General features: G+C 42.2%; 1 protein-coding gene across 11 annotated transcripts in view; it reads right to left on the minus strand.

Annotated features, from left to right (window-relative positions):
- FOXP1 (forkhead box P1) overlaps window positions 1-13662 on the minus strand; it is a 502532-nt gene that overhangs the window by 143460 nt on the left and 345410 nt on the right. For all 11 annotated transcript variants that reach the window (XM_089918160.1, XM_089918159.1, XM_022572557.2 and 8 more), the window contains one exon: window positions 7154-7252. In XM_089918160.1, coding sequence (XP_089774286.1) covers window positions 7154-7252 — 99 coding nt within the window. The remainder of the gene's footprint in view (window positions 1-7153; window positions 7253-13662) is intronic.

Here is a 13662-nt window from a genome sequence, read left to right on the forward strand (position 1 = left end):
TTTTTCTTTTTCTTTCTTTCTTTTTTTTTTTTTTTTTGCCACACTTAGCACTGGCAACTTTAAAAATCCAATCCTTTCACATCCTCCAACTGTCATCAACATTTTTTTCAGACGATGTCAATAAAATTGATTGCTTGCAGTTCTGGATTCTGCTCTGCACATGGAAACAATATCATTTGTTTTAAAGTATTTTCGACGGGGGCGGAAGGAGAAACAGAACGTCAGCAAGCCCATCCACAACATTGGGGCGGGGTGGGGAACAAACCAGAAGCAAAGTAAATGGTCGGCTGGAAACTCTGACGAAAATTCCTGATATATAAACCCTAAACCTTACCGTTGTGCCGACTGATATGTCTTCCTGTCAGATATGAATGATGTTTCTGGAACGTTAATACGTTCATTCAATTCTAACTCCCTGTACTTAAAATATTCCATACTTTGGCTCAGAGGCATCTTGACAGCTTTGTTGTAATCATGTATGTGAGGCCTCAGACGACACAGTTGTTGAGATGCCTCATACCTACAAGCAATCTGTTGCTTTTACAAGTTTAATCGAGGTATTAGGGATCTGATTGTGGAACCACGTCGACTTGACATATTCAACTCAGCTGTCTATCAGAGAAACCACTCTGGGTGGTGGCAGACTTCCATGATGCTCAGCAACTCTACACACTTCTAACTCCTTAATCTGTAATACTACCAAATACAGCTTGGACTGGTTTTTTTTTTTTTTTTTTCCCCTTTTCCCGAAGCACAAGTGGACGACCAGCAAGGGTCCGACAGTGTTATTCCTAATTACCTTTTTTTTCACTCTTGATCTTGTGGCTCTCATAATTAGTTACCTGGGGCTGCAATCCAATTTGAAGTGATGACAAGAAAGTGATCCATGAAAAAGTAATAAGTTAAATCCAATTTCAGCCTTCCTCTAATTAAATGCACATGGAACTAATGACTCCAACCCTAGCATTTCAGTGATAACGGTAATTAGCAAGGTGGGAGTTGCTCTCTTTTTCAACACTGGAGGTGTAAACCACAAGGTAAAATGGTAGGAGCACTCTTAATTACATGTGTCATTTTGTCAGCAATTTACACATTTTTGACCAGTCAAGTATGTTTTTTTTCCCCCTGTTCCTCCCAACCTCCTAGCCCCAGCAATGATTATAACATACTATTTCCATGTTCCAGCACATGGAAGCTCACAGGAGCATTTCAGCCTAGAGAATAAGAAATAACGTTTTCTTTGCCCTTGTTCGCTGCTGTGATACACATACACACACACACACACACACACACACACACACACACACACACAGTGACAATTAAGATAATTATGCAGCTCTTATTCCTCTTAATTGAAATCCAGATATTTACAGCGGAAATTGGTTTCTGTTGGTTGGGCTTTAGTTTTGCTTACGCTATGAAAAATACAATAATTTGCTTATTGATGGAAAACATGGCACTCAGTAGATGCTGAGTAAATACACGTTGAAGGAGAAGCAATAGTTAACTTCCTGATAACACACTGGTTTTCGGTGGTCTTGAAACACCTGGATTTCCAGCCTGGCGTTGTCACTGCCTGTGTGCTCTGTAGCAAGTCACTTAACCTCTCGGAAGTTTCACTCTTCCTCATCCATAGAATGGTTCATGATAGTTCTACACCACAGAGTAGCCATGGGGCTGGTCCTTAAACCTTAACTATCTTTGCAGATAGGGACATAAGCACGTGGTGACAATCACATGCTGACACTTCAAATAGCAGCATCACATTTGCATTTTAATGTTCAGATGCGTGTAAGCAAAGTGACCATATAATTAAATGTCCAAACTGGGATACTTTTAAGAGTGAGAGTCAACAGGCATAGACTAAGGTTGTCCTGGGCAGACACAGGATCACCTTATACACAGCTGAAGTTGAAAAGCAAAAATGAGGGAACTCATCATATCACAACTCACATGAAGACTCTGGTGGCGAGGACAAAACACATTATTTTGGAAAAAAATTTTTTTTCCAGCAACAGTATTGAACCCGGGCAAACAGATGGACTTCTTGAGCTTCGTGAAACGCTTGACACAAAATTCTGTGTGCATGTGCGTTCTTCTAGGAGGGGATCCTGTTTCTATCATATTTTTAATGGTGCGCATAATCGGAAAGACTTGATAACCATTTTAAAGCATCATTTCTATTTTATCGTTTCTTATCCAGACTTATTTTTGAGGGTTTGGGGATTCTCCAAACTTGTGTGATAACAACGAAATCTTAAAAGGTACCAAAATTTCAACACTTCATATCAATCTCATGCCAGGGATGCAAATTCTAGACAATGTTAACTGCAAACATCAAAAAAAAAAAAAATCTGCCTCCCTCTCCTGAACTATTATGCACTTTACTAATTTAGCGCATAGGGCTATCTTTTAAGGGTCAGTATTTCCAAACCATTCCATTTCACTATCCACCACAAAATCGTAGTTTCCTTTAAAGGTTTCCTCTTACCAGTTTATTCCTCAGTGAATAACGTGGAAATGATACTAGGTACTAAGATTATATGTGGCATTAATGCCAAGCAAAATGCTGCCTAAAGCACGTTTTATATAACTGCAAATAAAAATGTGGAAAAAAACACCTGCTGAATCTTGCATTTTAACTTCCTCCACTTAAAGCACGAGTCCTCATTACCATCCTGAGCTTCCAACCGGACGAAAAGGCAGACCCTTCCAGTGAATTCCACCAGCCCTCCTTCCAGTGAAACGGCCCCCTGTGTGAGGGGCTTGCACATGAGATAACCTTGGAAGGAGGGGATGGGACAGGAGAGAAAAGTATCAGATGACTGCTTTCAAGCTCAAATTCCTTCTACACGGCCTGAAATGGTGGTCAGCTCTCCTCGGTAAGCAACACACAAGGTTTACTTTCTTTCTTAACTTGAATGCTGCCAGAATACACATGTACTTTTACTTTCTTAGGAGAAAATGTGTCATTTGATTTCCTTCCAGTTTATGTCCTTGTGCCAACAACTAAAATGCTGAGAGAACCCAAATGAACGACTACCCAGAAACGGTGGTCAAAGTTCCAAAATGTGATCAATAAAATTGCTCACAAATTAATCTTCAGCCGGGAAAGTTACACATTTTCGACGTTATGAGCGCACCTGCACTGTGAAGCATTTATTTCACTTGTTTTAGCAATCTTCAGAAGTATATAAATATTTATAAAAGGAAGCCTACTATTTTTACTCACATATAATTTTCTTTCTGTGGCAAAACCTGGTTAATTCTTTCACAGCTCAAGCATCCTGCAGGCAGGGTTCGGTCTCCTAGACATTTTTACATCTCTGAACAGCAGCTTGATGCCCTGCAAGCTGTGGCTGTTCTAGAAACGTTCACTGAGTTGCATTTAATTAATTCAGATCCTTCTGAGGCTGAATTTATGACGGGGCCAATTTCCAATTTTCACTTGTACCATTCATAAAAAAATTTGCAAAGCAAATTAATAGACCAAGTAAGGAGCTATTTAGGTTACTAAGTAGGATATTTTTCAAGAACTTCAGAAGCAATATCTGTCCCCAATTCATGCCTTCACCATAAACTACAGTGTCACCCAAGAACACGACCAGTTCGGATTTAGTTCAGTATGTGTATCTGCAAAGAGCGTCACGTCTCACTTATTTACTCTCATTTCGCTGAAATTAGTCCAAATTGGTGATGTTTGACTACATTCTATGATCTCTGTCGAGTAACCACTTATAGCCTCCTCTAACTTTCCATTTTCTTTTGTTTGTTTCATCAGCCTCTGAAACTGGAGAGCACTGCCAAACATAAAGCAGGGAAGTGTGAGATTTGCTTAAAATATGAGTCACAGTATATTTGGGGATTTGGGTTTCTTTCTTTTTTTTTTTTTCCTCAAGCTATCAGCAGATCAAATCCTTCTTCCCTGTCAAGCCTTCCTCTATGCGGAAGATCTGAAATTTGCTAAAATAGGTCTCTCGGTGTAGAAGGAAGGGTAAGGAGATCAGAGATGAACACTACACTGTTAAGATTTGCTGTAGGATTCCCCTTCCATGTCAGAGCCGCTCTGGCTGAGATGCCCCAGCAAGGACATGGCTCGACAAGATAGATTTAAATGTGAAGGTTATTCCTTCCGTGAATCACCAAGTCTACCTAAGTATTTTTATAACAAGGTAATATGCCATGTGGCCTAGGTTTGTAATTTTTCCTCTCTGTTTGTGGAAGGCCAGCCAACCCAATAAAACTTAGTGAATTTGCATGACCCTACCAGGCAGCTGAGGAGACAACAGTCTATGATGCACTTGCATGTGTGTACACACGTACGTACAGACACACACACACACACACACACACACACACACACACACACACACACACACACACGTCAACCAACTCTCCCCTCCACCCAAACCGGGAATCAACTCTTGAGACCGGTCTAAATTCTTTGCTTGTCAACTCTCCCACTGAGGGGGCAGGAAAGGACTCAAAACATCTTCTTTAGCAAAACCAGCATCCAAGATGGCCCCCTCGTCCCACACTTTTCATACAGACTGAAGCGCTCCGCAGAATGCGTTAGGCTGGTTTTGACGCTGTCCTTTGCCAAGAAAAACAAAGCCCTCTGTATCATACTCTCCTGGGGGCTAAAAGACTTATAACGGGCAAGAAGAAGAAGAGCCCTCCAAAGGAAATCCCCTAAAACTTGACTTCATATATTTAGCCCTAAAGGAACTTCACTCACCTTGGAAAAGAAGTTACCTAAAAATGCCCTATGTTTTTTAAAGTTTTTTTTTTTTTATAATATGCTATCTGTGTTAACATGTATTGGGCTTACTATATTTCTATTTATTTATTTATTTATTTATATTTTTATTTTTGGCTGTGTTGGGCCTTCGTTTCTGTGCGAGGGCTTTCTCTAGTTGTGGCAAGCAGGGGCCCCTCTTTGTCGCGGCGCGCGGGCCTCTCACTATTGCGGCCCCTCTGGTTGCAGAGCACAGGCCCCAGACGCGCAGGCTCAGTGGCCATGGCTCACGGGCCCAGTTGCTCCGCGGCATGTGGGATCCTCCCAGACCAGGGCACGAATCCGTGTCCCCTGCATTGGCAGGCGGACTCTCAACCACTGCGCCACCAGGGAAGCCCGCCCTATGTTTTTTACAAAGCATCTAGAAAATAAGTCTAGTCTAAAAGATTACAAATGATATTCAATACTGAAGAGCAGTTTATTAGACCATGTACGTGTGTCCTTTTTGAAAATTCTCTCTAACCAAAGCACTACGATATGTGAGATTCTGTCCCCGAATAATATATTGTTATTTTTCCAACGCATTCGAGGTCTGATAAATTCAAGAGGACTCATAGTATTTTTAAGGCTGTGAGAGCTCCAAGGGGGAGGCAAAAAGAACGGACAGTCATTTGAATCACTGAATGACAGGCTGGGCTAGCTCCCTGTATACATTAATAAATTAGAATTTTAATTGTGTCTCTGTCTGCAGGAGATGCCCCAGTACTTTAATATATACCAACAATTGGCTATGTTCTGGAATCTGCAATGTGGCCTCCGCTGCTGACCTCTGAAGCACAATTCCCAGTCTGACTACGGAAACTGTTCAGTTTGATCCTTTCAACTTATTTGAATCCTGACAAATAAGCTCACAGCTGAAAGGTCAACACAGTCATATTTCATCCTCCAGAGCTGTTCTTAAGACATCTGCACAACAAAGCACTGCTTATAGCACCTGACATGGGACCTCAGTGGCACTGGACCTCATTAAAAATGTCCCCAGCATTCACACACATGAAAAGGCATATGGGTTGGTGGTGGCTGACCAAATAAAATGCTTTTGGAAGTGTTAGTAAACAATGCACATTGTCATTCAACTCTGCCAGTAAAGTGCTACTACTATCATGCTGAACTTCCTCTAGACGGTGACAATTTCCAAGCAGACGTAGAAGCACCAGAACGTGTGGCCCAAGGTCAGTTTGATCTTTGTAGGATAATTTGGGTGCTGGTATACTGGTTCTCTCTGATCTGAGAAAAGTCAACCCAAGCTAGAATTTCGGTTGACCTTGTGATCATCTTAATTGGCATCAAGTTATACCCACCAGCTCCCACTTACAAACTCCTCTCCAGAATGCCCAGCGTGGGAAACTCATCTTTGCTTCCCATATGGGGGGATGCCCACTCTTAGCTATGAAAGTAGTTGAGTCACTTGGTACCTGCAAGTGTCCTCCCTGTCCTGGATGGGAGCATGGGATACTCCATGTCAAGTTTCTTTAAAATGTCTATGACAATTTTCTACTCCAAGTCAAAGATTCAAAGTAGATTTTTATGAACTCACTCCTTCCACTCCACTAAACCCTGCCCTCAATGTGCCTTAAATGAGAAGCTGCTAAAACAGTCTTTTGGAGTATCTTTACATAAAAAATGCTTGCCAATCTTTATTAATGATTCAGAAGTATTTGGAAAACAGCCAGTAAATAATGGAGTAGGTATTACATTCATTACTAGGTGTATTAAAAATACTGTATCTTCCTTAATCCCAATACGTTCCTGACAGTATTGACATTTTGTGTTGAATAATTCTCTCTTGTGGGATATACTTTCCTGTGCATTGTAGGATGTTAGCAGCCTCCCCGGTCTCCCTCTACTAGATGCCAGTAGCACCCATTCCCCCGAAGCTGTGAGAACCGAAAATGTCTCCAGACACTGCCCACTGTGCTTTGAGGGGTAAAAGCACTCCGGCTGAAAACCACTGCACTAAAGTAACGTGTGTGTGTGTGTGTGTGTGTGTGTCCCATTTCCAGACAGATCACAAGAGAATGAGTGACATATGTGAGTACTATGGACTTTTCCTCATTGGTAAGCCACACTGCCTAATAAGCAACCCATGCCAACAACTCCTCAGCCTCCGAGTAAATTGTCTCATTAGATTTGTTTACTCCCAACAACAAAAATGTTGGTTGAAGAGACATTTTCCCCCCAAATGTCATGTTCTAGTGTTAAACAAAAAAATGAACTTTTTTTGCAGAAGATTTCCTTACGGGATTTGCAATTCTCAACACAATCCACTTTTGAATGGCTTATCGGCTGTCCCAAAGTGTATCATCAACTTAAAGGAAAAAAAAGAAGAAAAAAGAAAAAAAAAAGACCTGCTACCTGAAGGGCTGGTTGTTTGTCATTCCTCTTGGGAGACTTTAATCCACTAACTTGCTGCTGTTGCTGCTGGAGAAGAAGCTGTCTTGCCACTTGAAGTGCCTGGAAGGAAAAATGGAAGGAAAACGTTTGTGTTACTACACAGGTTCAGGGCCTCCTTCGCAAAAAAGTATTCTAGGAAGGACACATGAGGATGAGATCTTGACTTTTCCATTTCCGGGCAAAAGAAACAGCAAACCAAACTTCCCACCAGTCTAAGTTGGAAAACTTTCCAGAATGTGTTTATATTTTCTTAGGGTTCGCCAATTCCATCCACACTTCCTCAGGCCTAGCAGTCCATCTGAGCAGACACTCGATTCCTACCATAAATCTGACATGAAAGGCAGTATGAATGATTGGGACTTTGAGGAAGGAGGGCAGAGAGAGGCCAGGAGGAACCTGGGCAAAGCCAGAAACTTCGGAGACAATGAAGGGCTCCTTCCAAAGGTACCTTCATACTCCTCCAATTCTTCTCGTGGGAGCTAGGCAACTCGAGTTGAAAGTAACACTTTCAGCTCATCTGAGTCCAAATAAAGAGGAAAAGCTAAGTGGTGGACCACACTGTGGGTGAAGTTATTTGTGAAGGGAGATCAAAACAGGGTGACCTTGATGGACTACGTAAGAAAAAATCTTGGCCAATGTGACCCCTAAGTCCACTCAAAGGGTACCTTACACGCTTGTGAATAAAACTGACTGTGTCAAACACACATGGGTCCTTCTGAGCTTACACCATGGGCTGGTTTTTATTTAAAGCTAGAAACTGGGGAGGTGCTATCGACTGGAGATAAAACCAAAGGAGAAAACGAGACTCCTCCAAAGGCAGAACACTGACCAATGACTGACCAATCTTTTTTGAAAGCTCAAATAAAAAAGTATGTCATCAATAAATCCTCATGCAGTCATTCAGGGACAAAGGACTTAACAGGAATAACTGCTAGCCCCACCTTTCCAAAGAGGACAGCAGGATTGGCAACGGAACACTGAAATCTGCAGACATTGTGCTAGAAAATCACACGAGAAGTTAGATTATTTGAATCAATTCAGCTGAGAACCAAAAATGTACATATGGACAAGATGTTGAGAAGGCTCATTAAATGATGCGCCTGGAGTTTAGAGACAAAACAAGATTTACTGGGGATCACATCAATAATCATTGCTACATGATAACTCATTATTTGTGCCTGAAAGAAGATTCACACAGAGACGGGGTCAAAGTATCGAAAAGACCTGACACTATAATCTTAGAAAGTGTGAAAAATGGTCTAATGATGGTAGTGTGTTCCTCAAAGAGGAACAGATGTCATTTACAGAAGAAAACAGTGTTTATAGTTCTAGGAAAAGTTAGAGTGACACGGTGCAGTGGGGAAAGGCAAGATGGTACGGGGTTTCCCATGCAGCAAACTCAGGGGAAGGGCAATGAGAGTGGTCAAGGGGGCTACTGTTCACGAAAAGATGTCTAAAAATGTTGAATCAGCAAGAGGAGTACTTCTCCTCAAAGGACAATCTAACTAAACCGAGCTCATGACTGTACCGTTGTCACAAAGAATATGTTTAAGACGCTATGTAAGGTTGCGTGGTGGCTTCGTGCCTAAGAGGTCCAGAGGGAGGAAATGAAACATACGCACAGATAAAGAAACGGGTGACCAAGAAAAGATCTTGGGAAAGATGGACCCCTCCGATCTCACCTCCCTACTGCACCCGCCCTTCTTATCCCTTCAGTAGCCTTCTGTCTACTGAACTCACCACGACCAGCCCTTCAGATGGAACGGACAGGCTATTTCATCTGGGAAGGGAGAGGCGTGTTCGAGAAAGCCTGCCTGCAAGAGCCTTGAGAAGAGAGGCTGTCTGAGAGGGGCATCTGGAAGCCAAGACGCCTGGGAGAGTTGCCTGAGACTCCAGCCTGCTGTCTCCGAGGAGGATTCACCACCATCACTGGACTCCGGGTTTCCTTGTCTCCTTGGAGACGCTCAGTACATGCGTAGGTGTAAAAGTGGGCAGAGTGAAGATTTCATTTATATCATATAAGAAAAATAGTCCCGTTGCAAGGTGCCTGCAGGAGCAAAGAGCCTCTCCTCCTACTGTATACGTCCTCTTAGCTATTTTCCATGAAGGTTTTATGGCTTTTTAATGTAGGAAAGGGAACTGTTATATATTTTAAGTGCTACCTTCAGAGATCCCAGAGTCATAGACTGATCAGCCAAGAAGGGTCTGGCTGCTGGCTGGAAAGGCAGACAGAAGGTCTGTAGATGACAATGAAAAGATCGTGCGGAGAAAGATACGGTGGGGAAGAGGAGAAAAGTTAGGTGCATTCAAGACCAAAACAGAGCAAGCAAAGGAGATCAGAGTAGCGGCAACTCCGCAGAGTCACAAATCTTTGTTGAAATAATTTACCACGTTTCACCAAATACCTGGAGAACAGGGACTCAACTTTCAGGTACTCAAGTCTCAGAGAATCTATACAGTGAGCTCCTCATTTAAGCAAAAGACATACTAATAAGTGTCCTTTAAAAAAGTGTACATACACACAAACCTATTCTTCCATGAGCAAGTTCTCACAAACACACTTCAGCAAAATAAAGTAGAGGACTCAAATTTAAGTTTGCAACAAATGTTTACTAAGCTGGCTCTATACATTTCAAAATTAGCTACTGGAATCCTTGCAATTTTCCTGCTGGGTTGAAGGAAAAAAAGTCATTTACGTGTGTAACATCTTTTTCAGACCCGACACGGGGGAAATCAAATTACATAATCGTGTAACAAAATCCAGCCCTTTCACAGCATTTCAGACAAAGCCACACCAAAGAAGATAATTAAAGGTAGAAGCACAGGGCAGAAAAGCTTTAGGAACTTGTATGAACACAAGGGAAATTTTAGTCAAACTATTGAAGAGAGAACAGGTGATGAAGATGTATAAACTGGCCTCCAAATTTCACCCTCAAAATGAATGCAAACAGGTAAAATAACTTCAAATATTTGGGATGGAGAGACAACCCTAGTGCAAAGAATATATTCATCTCGGGGGACTTCCCTCGGCGCAGTGGATAAGACTCCGCGCTCCCAACGCAGGGGGCGCGGGTTCGATCCCTGGTCAGGGAACTAGATAGATCCTGCGTGCTGCAACTAAGAGTTCGGCGCGTCGCAACTAAGACCTGGCACAGCCAAATAAATAAATAAATCTTTAAAAAATATATATTTAAAAAGAACTATTCATCTTGATGTGAATTGTTATGAATTACTCCATAATAATTCCCTGGCCTAATCATGCGTATGAGAACAAAGTTGGTCCATGCTAACACTTCCCCGCCTTCCGAAAAATCAACTAAGGTCTCAGCCAGAATTTTAAAACCTCATTTATTAGAACTTATAAAGTGCTGTGAAATCAATCACTAAAGGGCATTTGCTTTTCTGATTCCCATGATATTTAAATCACTGTAAACTAGATTTTAAATCGTCACAAAAAAAGAAGAGAAACAGACCCTTAGCGCACAACACTATGTATATGACGTTAAAATACAAATCCCTTTTTTTTTTAAAAAACATCTTTATTAGAGTATAATTGCTTTACAGTGGTGTGTTAGTTTCTGCTTTATAACAAAGTGCATCAGCTATACATATACATATATCCCCATATCTCCGCCCTCTTGCGTCTCCCTCTGACCCTCCCTATCCCACCCCTCATGTGAGTCAAACATGCTTATCGTCATATTCACTGCTGGTCAGTAAAAAATTTGTAATGACTGATGGGATCCCCTTTGGGAACTGCACCAGGGACCTAGGTCCACTTTGTTACCTATACATGCTGACTTGATAGCCATTTTTACCTGTTCCATGCATCAAAATCATAAAAACCAGATTCATGTCTTTCATCTCCGATTCCACTGCCTGAACCTCAGAGGTGTGTCCCAACACGACTAAGGAGTGAGGACAGACTTCTCTTATTTTTATAACAGTTTCTCAATCGTGATTGGAGCAAGGTCCCTTAAGATATCCTGTTTGAAGATACAAGTAGATCCTTTAGCAGCTATAGAATAATAAGATTCAAGTAGATAGTTTGTGTGTGTGTGTGTGTGTGTGTGTGTGTGAGAGAGAGAGAGAAAGAGACAGAAAGAGAGAGAAAGAGAGAGGGAGAGGAAGAGAAAGGGGGAGGGAGGGGGAGAGAATATGAATAAATAAAAGAATTTCCCTTGTAAGAAGCAAGGATCAACTGTGACTCAAGTTCCAGGCCAACTGCTTGTGTAAATAACTTAAAAGGTTCCATCCAATCTCTGGAGACCTTTTACTCTTGGTGGTGGTTTCCTGGGCTGGGTTGAGTCAACACTTCCTTTAGAACAGATGTGACAATTGCCTGGCCCTGGATAACGCGGTGCTGTACTTGACTGCTAGGCTGGAGTTACAGTAAAGATGCAGTTCGAAGATGTCAGCGTGAAGGCGAGTGATAAAACCAGGCACTTACGGCTCAGTTGCACACAATCCCATTTATTGTCCTTCAACAGACGAAATCAATGGCCCTGTGAGCTAACAGGAGCCAAGGCATACACTGCCTCCCTCTCTGCCCTGGCTGCTATCTATGCCCCGATCTGCCCCAGGGGCTGAAGTCTCCTTGTGGTCAGCACGCCACAGACCCCAGCCCGAGCTGGGCACTCAGAAGGTCAGGGGGACGGGAGCTGGGTCGCTAGTTTGGCAGCATGCTAGTTAGTTTCATGGTGACTGGGGACCTGGACAGTTTTGACACATCTTCCATTCTTTTGGTTCCAGATGACTTCATTCTCAGCAGTGCCTCCCATTCCTTGTAAATACGTGCCATCTGTTATTTACAAATTACATTTTACATCAGCATGTTTGTAACTTTCGAGCTATTTACATCTCAAGTTCACTGGCAGGTGCTTATATTTGGGGGGTGAGGCATCCTATGAGGTATGCTATGTTTAGCATTGTTGATCAAGGTAGCCAATGTTCAAAAAACACGTTTACCATATTTTAAGAAACACCAATGTGTTTACATAAAATATGGTTTGAGTAAACATGCACACAAACAGAAAGCAACCCGGTAGGAGAAAACAGACAATTTTTTTTTACATAACACACTTGGTGATGAGATCAGTACCTGAGGTCAGTACTGATACATGGAGGTCTTCAAAAAATATGAGGCACTGCAGCATTTTAGGTCAAGGGTCAGCAAACTTTAGCCCAGGGACCAAATCCAGCCCATCACCTGTTTTTGTCCAGCCCATGAGATAAGAATGGTTGCTACTTATTTAAACAGTTGGGAGAACAACAAAAAAATATTTTGTGACATGAAAATTGCATGGAATGTAAGTTTCAGCGTCCACAAATAAAGTTTTATTGGAACACAGTCACCTTCATTTGCTTCCATACCACCTGGCTGCTTTTAGGCCACAAAGCAGAGTTAAGTACTTGTGACAGAGACTGAAATGCCTAAAATATTTCCTATCTTGCCCTTTACAAGAAAAGTTTGCCAGCTTGTCTTAGGCTGCTATCTGTAATTCTGAGATTCTCATAAGATTCCACCGGACACAATTTTATATAAACAGAGCTTTCAATCATTTGGCCAGAATAATTTTAGTGGAGCTAAGATGCAAGGATGTTACTAATTAGCTATTCTTAAGGCTCAAACTCATTTTTGATTTTCTAAGAAGGAACTGGGACAGGAACACAAAATACATCCACGTACTCCTCTATCTGAAACCATTTCAAACTACTTGCGAATGCTGAACGCATGTTTCTTCTTCCCACAGGTCATTTATAGCAGTTCAGAGTGCATCTCATTCTAGTGCGAGGTTTTCAACGTTCCCTATTGGCCAGTGGAGAAGGGCTGCTGACTTCCTGTCTGCCCCGAGAAGCTGTCCCATTTCCAGCTTCAAAGGCAGCTCTGAGTCAGCCACCCTTCCTCTAGTTTCTTTTCCTAGACTCTCCGCACCCCGCAAGATCAAACCTGTTTCTCAGATAATTTCACAGGCTAATCAACAGTCACTGTGTAGATGAGGGTGGAAGGAAAAGCCAGCAATAAAAAGCTGCATGGGAAGCTTAGTAGGAAAGAAGACATGTTCTCTCCTCTATTTCTCAACCTCTACAGACACCTCAAGTCCCTCCAGAGCACCTTTTCCCCCTACGCTAATTTGCTATCTTGGTTCAACTCCAGCAACTAGCTACCATCTAAACACGAGTGCTCCTCATGGAACCCAATCTGACAAAACTGCTCTGGAACAAGACCCAGAAATAAGTATGCAGGGAAACTCCATCACCCCCTTGCTTTGGACACGGTAAGCATTCCAGTGCAGGATGAAAAGCAGGTTTGTGGGTTACCTTAAGAAAATAAATGATGGTGGCTGACAGAACTAGCAGCATTTGCACAGAACCAACGACATTCCAAGGCAGTGAATTCTCCAACAAGAATGCAAAAAAAGGGCTTCCCTGGTGGCGCAGTGGTTGAGAGTCCCCCTGCCGATGCAGGG

The sequence above is a fragment of the Delphinapterus leucas genome, chromosome 10 (assembly GCF_059928025.1).
Source record: "Delphinapterus leucas isolate spDelLeu-1000000601 "Yukka" chromosome 10, BTC_Dleu_Yukka2, whole genome shotgun sequence".
Classification (NCBI taxonomy): Eukaryota; Metazoa; Chordata; class Mammalia; order Artiodactyla; family Monodontidae; genus Delphinapterus; species Delphinapterus leucas.